At 45.4% G+C, this 9,197-nt stretch overlaps 2 protein-coding genes across 2 annotated transcripts; both read right to left on the bottom strand.

The window, feature by feature from the left end:
* Positions 1-514: 514 nt before the first annotated feature.
* Positions 515-4,438, bottom strand: LOC117920420. Its single transcript, XM_034837933.1, has 5 exons — positions 3,224-4,438; positions 2,061-3,058; positions 1,519-1,931; positions 1,061-1,365; positions 515-910 (listed from the first exon to the last, which is right to left on the bottom strand). The coding sequence occupies exons 1-5, from the start codon at positions 4,436-4,438 to the stop codon at positions 515-517; spliced, it is 3,327 nt and encodes a 1,108-aa protein (XP_034693824.1).
* Positions 4,439-4,501: 63 nt separating this feature from the next.
* On the bottom strand, positions 4,502-8,259 carry LOC117920414. Its single transcript, XM_034837920.1, has 2 exons — positions 7,003-8,259; positions 4,502-4,885 (listed from the first exon to the last, which is right to left on the bottom strand). The coding sequence occupies exons 1-2, from the start codon at positions 8,257-8,259 to the stop codon at positions 4,502-4,504; spliced, it is 1,641 nt and encodes a 546-aa protein (XP_034693811.1).
* Between the last annotated feature and the right edge of the window lie 938 nt (positions 8,260-9,197).

Below are 9,197 nucleotides of genomic sequence, written 5' to 3'. Positions count from 1 at the left end.
TTTTTTGCCGAATTCCATACTATCACAATCCAACAAAAGAACCCTAAACCTCCAATCTTGACCGACCCCTTCAACCTAAGAATCCTGGATCAAAGCCTACAGGCGGAACGAAGGATGTGAGAAACCTGATTGGTAGCTCTGGGACGAGAGCGCATCATCATCACATAACGGAAAACAGAAGCGAAGTGAATAGAGATGATAGAAACTAGACTAACAGGTAGACGGTGTGAAGATGCAAAATGGAGACGAAAAGAAACAGACAATGATGCAAGAAAGAACAAACGAAGAATGACACCATGCCCACAATGCTCATAGATCCAATCAATAAATACAAAGCGCACAAGGGTAGGCCCCCAACCTAGGTCAGAAAAGGTATGCAAGGCTGAATGAAAGAAAAGGCCATAATAAACCACGTGAGGCTCAAAGGGTTAGCAATAGTATATATCAATGTACGGGTGTGCAATAGGGAATATGGCTACTCGAAGTGACAGCCACCCATCCTCTGACCATGATCTCATGCATAAAACTTCTTCAGCTGATCCACATTAACTGGCTCTATGAACTGATTTCCGTCTAGGTCTGTCAACCAGGCAGCTCCCTCTCGAGTCAGATCTCGGATGACATAAGGCCCGCTCCAACTCGGTCTAAACTTGCCTCTAGGGTCACTGATCAATCCCCTAAGGAATTTTAAGACTAGGTCACCTCTCTGGAATTTCCTAGGCTTGACCCTCTTTCTGAATGCACGGGTCATCTTCCTCTGATAGGCCTGAACATGATCTACCGCCGTCAATCTCTTCTCATCCAACAGGCTAAGCTGATCATAACGAGACTGGGCCCACTCGGCCTCGGATATATGTTGCTCTAGTGCTACTCTCAAAGATCCCATCTCAATCTCAACAGGTAACACTGCCTCCATACCATACACCAAAGAATATGGGGTAGCTCCAGTAGAGGTGCGAAAAGATGTACGATAAGCCCACAATGCGAAAGGGAGCTTTTCTGACCAATCCCGAGAAGTCTCGACCATCTTTCTCAAAATCCTCTTAATATTCTTATTTGCGGCCTCAACTGCCCCGTTAGTCTGCGACCTGTACGCAGACGATCTGTGATGCTGAATGCCATACTCTTGAATCAACATGTCCACCTCGCCCTTAAAATGCACCCCTTTGTCTGAGATCAGCTCATGAGGGACCCCGTATCGGCAGATAATATGCGATCTGATGAACTTGGCCACTCTGGCCGCTGTCAACATAGCATAAGAAGCAGCTTCCACCCACTTGGTGAAATAGTCAATGGCAACCAAAATGTACTCATGCCCGCTAGAAGACTTAGGCGAGATCTTCCCAATAATATCAATACCCCATACTGAAAACGGCCAAGGGGATGCAAGTGCATGCAACTCAGAAGGTGGCACGTGTATCAAGTCTCCATGCATCTGACACTCCTAACATCTTTGTACAAATTGGCAACAATCTGTCTCCATGGTCAACCAAAAGTAGCCAGTCCTCATAATCTTACGTGCTAGCATATGACCTCCCATGTGTGGGCCACAAACCCCTGCATGAACTTCTCTCATCACTCGATCTACAGATGCACGGTCTAGACATAATAATAACAAGCCATCAGGTGATCTCCTATACAGCGCATCCCCGCAAACAACAAATCTGGTGGCCAACTGTCTCAATGCTCTCCTATCCTTGGCCGAGGCTGACTCTGGGTAAGCGCTGCATGACAGAAATTGATAAATATCGTGATACCATGGCAGCTCAATCTGATCCTCTATCTCTCCAATCAGACAATAGTAAGCTGGTGCAGACTTAGTCTCAATCAGTAATGGCCTAACATTCACCCCCGCAGGGATCACAATCAGAGAAGCCAAGGTGGCTAATGCATCGGCAAACTGATTCTCCGCCCTGGGCAGATGTATATACCTTAACACATCGAATCTATCAATCAATAGGTCCAAGTAAGCATGGTAGGGTTTCAGCTTCTCATCCCGTGTCCTTTAGATACCCTGAGTCTGCTTTATAACCAAGTTGGAATCCCCGTGGATCTCCAACTGTCTAATGCCAAGATCAAGTGCAGTCTCCAAATATGTAATGCAAGCCTCATACTCTACAATATTATTCATCAATCGGTGATGATCAGAAAATGCTAACAGGACTGATCTAGGTATATGATCACCTTGTGGTGATATCAACAAGATACCAATGCCAAACCCCGACTGATTGGCAGCACCATCAAAGTACAACCGCCATCCCGTAATACTAGTCATCGAAATGATCTGCTCATCAGGGAAATCATTATCAACTGATCTGTCATCGGATATTGGCAAAGGAGTTAGATGATCTGCAACAATGCTTCCTTTTACTGACTTCTGTGTGACATAATGAATATCAAACTCTGTCAACAATACCAGCCATCTCATGAGCCTACCGGTCAGAACAGGCCTGTCAAATAGATACCTCAACGGGTCCAATCGTGAGACCAAGAGCACAGAATACTCTGTCATGTAATGTCTAAGTCTCCTAGTGGCCCAAACCAATGCCAAGCAAAGGCGCTCAATCATAATGTATGTGCACTCATACTCAAGCATCCTCTTACTCAAATAATAGATGGCACGCTCCTTCCCCAAATCATCAAGCTGAGCTAACATGCATCCTAAGGCCATGTCTGAAACTGATAAGTACAGAAGCAAAGGACGCCCCGGTGTGGGAGGCACTAAAATCGGAGGAGAAAGGAGACACTCCTTAATCCTCTCAAAAGCGCGCTGACAATCATCATTCCAAACTGTAGGCTGATTCTTCCTCAGAAGGCGGAAGATAGGCTCACAAATGTCTGTCAATCTAGCAATGAAACGACTGATGTACTGCAATCTGCCTAGGAATCCCCTGATCTCTTTCTCAGTCCTCGGGGCAGGCATGTCAAGTATGGCTCTGATTTTCTCTGGATCAACCTCTATACCTCTCTCACTAACAATGTGTCCCAGCAATTTTCCAGAAGTCACCCCAAAGGTGCACTTCTTGGGATTCAATCTCAACCTGAACTGTCTGATCCTCTAAAAAAACCTTTGTAAGGCTACTAAGTGATATGTCCTGTCTCGGGACTTCACTATCATGTCATCCACATATACCTCGACATTTGTGTGCATCATATCATGGAACAGAGTAGTAGCAGCTCTCTGATAAGTGGCTCCTGCATTCTTCAACCCAAATGGCATAACCCGGTAGCAGTAAGTACCCCAGTCAGTAATGAAAGAAGTCTTTTCCATATCCTCTAGAGCCATTAGAATCTGATTATACCCAGAAAAGCCATCCATGAAGGACAACATCGGATGCCCTGCAGTGCTATCAACCAGCATATCAATGTGTGGGAGGGGAAAATCATCCTTAGGGCTGGCCTTATTCAGATCTCGAAAGTCAACACAAACCCTAACCTTGCCGTCCTTTTTGGGAACAGGGACAACATTAGCTAGCCACTCAGGATACTCAACCACTGACAAGAAACCAACACTGAGTTGCTTCCGAATTTCTTCCTTAACCTGCAAACTCCATCGAGGGTGTAGTCTTCTCAATTTCTGCTTAATGGGCCTAGCATGTGGTAAAATGGGCAGGTGATGCTGCACTATGGAGGGGTCAAGGCCCGGCATGTCCTCATATGACCATGCAAATACATCCAGGTATGACCTGAGCAGGTCAATCAACCTACTCCTCTCATCAGGAGATAGAGAAGAGCCAATCCTGATCTTCCTGAGCTGATCTGGTGCCCAAAAATATATCAACTCTGTGCTACCAGAAATGGGTGTGACTTTCTCATCCTCTGTGTCCGAATCAAACTCTGACTGACCACCCAGTGGGTCATCCGTATCTCCCATATCATCAACATCATATATATGTGTCGTGGGTGCTGGTGGTGCAATCAAAGGAAGATGTTGTGACACAGTCAAGTACTCGAAAATACTCATATCATTATTACCATCAGAAATATCATCAAAGCGGGTGACAAACCCAGACATAGTGTCAGAAGAAAGAGGTGGGTCCACAAAGTCGGACGCTCCCTCAACAGAAGTAAAATCAGAAGTAACGACATCAAAGACTGACTCATCATCAAGTACGGAAACTCCAGATATGTCAAAAGCATAATGGGGCCCACGTGGGGCTGCATCAAGGATACGACCAATGCCTATAAAATCCATATCATCAGTGTAGGCATCAGGAATAAAGTCATCCCCATCAATCTCGAGTACAGAAACTCCGAACATATCAAAAGCAGTATAGGGCCCGCGTGGGGCTGCATCGAAGATACGGCCTATGCCGATCATGTCCATCTCGTCAGTGCCATCTCCCAAATCCATAGGTAGGTCATAGTCAGGGACCTCCTCGGGGAAACACATAGAGAACACACTAGCTCGGTTCGATGATGGGGGCACGACTATCATGGCACCAGGTGCCTCAGTAGTCTCGGTGTCCAAATGAATCTGACCCAGGGCCTGCTGGATGTCCTAAATCTCAACTGTCTCTGGAATGTGAACAGTCCCCTCTGTGCGAAGTGTATGCTCTAAACCCCTAATGAAGTAGTCGGCCAACTGGAAGGTGTATGGGCGGAGGGGATAATCAAATGGAATGCCAGACATGCGAGCCCTCACCCTATCCCTGCGCAGTTGTGACATATAACGTGCATCAGCCTCTGTGGGGATGTAACCTAATCCGTAGGGCGCGTCGTGATCAACTGTGAAAGTAAACTTGTGGGGCCCCTGTTGGCGACGACCCAATCCCATACCAGGCAAATAAGACATGCCTCTCATCATGCTAAGCACCAAAGTGCTACTGTGCTGGTCGAACGACATAGGTACCATATCTCTGCTGCCATCCTCTAAGCTAACAACCTGAACCTCATCGAACGTAAACCCGATCAAATGTAAGTCATCCTCACTGTGACTGATATGTAACACTAGCTCAGACTAAGTGATAATATCTCTATCAGACTGTATCGTGATAATGCGCCCCTCGCGTATGTGATTACTACTCAAAAAGTGCTATTTCATAGCTTGTAATTAACTCTTTTAAACACTTTTGAGTAGTAGTTAGTGCCTTTTAACCCAATTAGCATGTTAAGGACCCTTGCAATCAATTCTAATCAAATTGTGTAAGTTTTGGTGTTTTTGTTAGTAATTTGATCACCAAAGCAATCCAAGAGTGAGGAGAGTTATTTGGAATCTATGGAAAATCAATGGAAAGCTCAGAAGCATGAAGAACCAAAGCTTTGAAGTCCTTTGCCATAAGCAAATCCGGAATGCAAGGAGGGGAAGCAAAGAGAAATCTGCCATGAAGCATTCTTGATGACAGTCATTTCAGCCACTTTTGGAGCACTTCCTGATGTCCAAATTATGCATGCTATATGTCATTTGAAAGCTTAGGAAGTCAACAATCCAATGCTTCAAACCGTGTGAAATTTGGAGCTGAAATGAGGAAGTTACAACCTTTTGAAGACAACTGCTCCAAGCTGAAGGAAGGCTTCAGAAAAGTGCTGCGAAATCACCATTTTGTTGCGGAATGATTTCGCAGCCTTTTTGCACAGTGCTATGGATTTCCCCTGAAGCTTCACGCCGCGATGGAAGCCAAACACCACAAGATGGAAGTCCACTTTGCAAAAGTGTTGAATCAGCTGGTAGCTGCAAAGAAATTTCGCAGCTCTTCTTGTGCACCTGCGAAATTTCGCAGACCTCACTTTTCACCTGCGAAGTGGTCCTTAGTGCTTCCTGATATTTGTAACCGACACTTGGAGATATTTTTTTATTAGATTTTTGTTGTCTAAATGCCCAATTTCTCCTTGTAAACCACCAGTGATAGAATTCCTTAGTTTTTAAGTTAGAAATTTGGCAAAAATATCTATGTAATAGCTGTAAGTGTAATTGTGGTATAAGGGGAGCCCGAGGAGCCTGTTCTGAGGGGGGGTGAGTGATGAACCTTTTGTAAAAGTTTCAAATGAAGTAAAATATAGAGCACTTGCTCTATTTTTCCTATATATTCTTGTCTTCTCTTTCATTTTCATTTTTTCTTTCTAGCCAATCAAACTCTGAGGATTTTTCCTCAGAGGATGAGAGGCTAGGCTCTTTGTCTCTTGGAGTTAAGGTTGCCGGGAAAGGTTCCAAGTGCAAGAATCAGAAGCTTTGTGGTTTCAGCTATGAATGAAGAGTAAGTGTGTCCCGTGAATGGTTTCTAATGTTTTTAGTTAACTTAAAACACCTTGGAGTCACCTGGGCCAACACTTGGTAAGGCAAGTGATCTCCGTCCGTGGAGATTCACTAGTTTACCCCTTGCAAGCCTCTGGGAGGTGACTTGAAGGTAGGATTTTCTAGAATAGCCAACACTTGGTAAGCTTTTGGACTCCAAGGTGACATCCATTAGTTATCTCTTGCGAGCTTTTGACGGGTAATCCAAGGTTAAAGATCACCTTGAATGGCAAGTGCTAGGTGAGAGGTATGAGCCATTGCAAGGTGCATCAGTGAGAGGGATTTAGTGTTTGAACCCATTAATGGGAAGCATCTGTACAACACCGGTTGGAGAAGGAACTATATGTTAATTCTCTAATGCGAGGAAAAGAAACAAGTGACCGGAACTCTCCTTTTTGTATGATGAATCCGAGCCTAGTGATCTAAACTCCAAGAAACACTTTTCTTTGTAAGTAAAATCAGTTACTATTTTTAGTTAGCTTAAAACCAAATGTTTCCTTTTTCATTCAAACATCTTTATGTTTTCTTTTAAAGCTAACCTTGAAATAAAAAGACACCAATTTAGCTTTGAATTAATATCATTTGTGAAATGAAAACCCATCCCAGTGAACGATCCTAGAGCCACTATGCTATAGTAGCTTTGTCTTTGCTATCCTAGTATATGGTGTAATAGGTTATAAATTTTGTTGATTAATCCCTCAATCAAGGAGCACCAGCTGGACACGAATCAGCTGAGACACCAATTAGGCATGAATCAGTATGAACTTCACCTTCTGATGGAGGGAAGATGGTATAGCACTAGCCTCATGAATCCATGGGCGACCAAGAAGCAGGTTAAAGGATGACTGAATCCTTAAAACCTGAAATACTATGGAGTAACTAATTGGCCCGATCATGACATGTGTACTGAGTGTACCCATAACTGTCCTCAGTGTCCCATCATAAGCTCGAACAATTTGTGTAGAAGCCCCAAAATCGGCTGGCGAAAACCCAAGTGCAATAGCAGTAACCAATGGACAGACGTTCAGGGCAGAACCATTGTCCAGCAGAACAGACGGCACCCGACGGCCTGAACAAACAACATCAATGAATAAGGGTCGAACATGATTTGATCCCTCTGGTGGCAAGTCATCATCAGAAAACACTATGCATGTAGCTCTATCAGCTGTCAACATGTGAATAAGCCCCTCTGGGGTAGTAGCAGTGTCAACCCTAATCTGGCCAAGGGCTCTGACCAATGCATCTCTATGTGTACTAGATGAGGCCAAAAGGCTCCAAATAGATATGCGAGCTTGAGTAGTACGCAGCTGGCGTAATATCTCATCATCTTCCCTCTGAACCTCCTCTCTGGCAGTTATACCTGCAAATGGCCTGTCAACGAGTGGAGGTTGTGCTACCCTTCCACTCCGTGTAACGATCTGAACATCTCTATGAGGGGGCCTATATTCCTCTGGGAACGGAATGAAGGGTGTCATAGGTGGCACATGTTGTAAGTATACCAGTGATACTGGAGGTGGCCCATAAATCTCGTCCGGGGTCAAACTGAATGGCTTGGGGATCTGCTGTCTAGGTATATATCCAACAAAATCTGACTCCTCATATAGACTGATCGGCTGAGGAGCCTCTCCATCCCAACCCATCATAAATATCTCATCCCCTGCAAACTCAATCAAATGTACCCCTTCCGGGGGTGGAGGTACTGCTCTAGTGTCATGAGTAGGTAGCGGGTCTGTGGCCACAGCCGGGCGCCCCAAATCAACCAAGCCCTGATCTATCAAATCCTGAATGGCATGTCTCAGTGCTGAACAACTGTCTGTATCATGGCCTGCTCTCTGATGGTAGGCACAGTGAAGATCTGTCCTGAATCCTAGGGGGGTAGGCTGTAGTGGTGGTCTTGGCGGTAGTGGGGCAATCAGTCCCCCCTCAACCAATCTCTGAAAAGCTCGGCTCAGTGGCATCCCAAGTTGTGTGAACTGTCTAACTGGCCTCGGTGGAGGCAGTGCTCTATACTGATGATGGAACTGCATAGGCGGCCTCTAGGGTGCCTGTGTAGCATATACCGGTTGTGGTGGCGGATGTAGATAAGTAGGCCCTACTGGCCTAATGGGAGCAACTGGTCTATACAGATCATGCTGTATCATCTGATAAGGAGTGCCAAAAAACTGACTCTGAAATGGAGGACGACGTGAAGACCGGTGTCTTGTCATGCCAATAGTACCAACATCTGAGGGCCTGGGGCCTGATCCCGACTTCTTCCCCTTTGAGTCTGAAGGGGAAGAATCTGCCCATAAACCTTTAGATATACCCTCCTCAATACCATAGAGGGCCTGCACTAACGAGCCAAAGTCTGTCTGAGGGAAGCCCATGAGATGCCTAGCAAAGCGGGGCTGAAGGCTACGCATAATCATACTGATCTGATCGCGCTCTGAAGGTCTATCAATAATCTGTGCTATCTTCTCCCTCCAATGGGAAATGAATGAAGTGACTGACTCATCCGGCCCCTGTCTGAGGGCCTCTAACTCCCTCCGGGATACATCCACTATAGTATTGAAAGAATACTGTCTAATAAACTCTTGTCCCAAATCAGTCCATGTCCTACGTCTCGAAGGGTCCAATGAGGCAAACCAACGCTGAGCAGCACCACTCAATGATAGAGGGAATAACATAATCATTTGTGCCTCATCCAGTCTATACCCACGCATAACAGTGCTGTATAGCTGCAAGTGAATACGGGGGCACCCTATCCCCGTGTATCTCTCAATGTCCGGCATGCGGAACTTAACAGGCAAAGCTGCTATTGGCAGATCATCATATCCATCCCACCTCATCATCCCATCAGAAACATGTAGTGATCTCATCCTCTGCTCAATCCTGTCAATCCGAGCCTGGGTATCATCAACAATCTGTGCTGGTGCCATAACAGAATGCGGCGTAGTCTTAGTCTGACCATGCAACACAAATGCTC

The sequence above is a fragment of the Vitis riparia genome, chromosome 1, assembly GCF_004353265.1.
Source record: "Vitis riparia cultivar Riparia Gloire de Montpellier isolate 1030 chromosome 1, EGFV_Vit.rip_1.0, whole genome shotgun sequence".
Taxonomy (NCBI): Eukaryota; Viridiplantae; Streptophyta; class Magnoliopsida; order Vitales; family Vitaceae; genus Vitis; species Vitis riparia.
The sequence above is the reverse complement of the archived record's forward strand: the minus strand, read 5'-3'. Positions and strand labels throughout refer to the sequence as shown.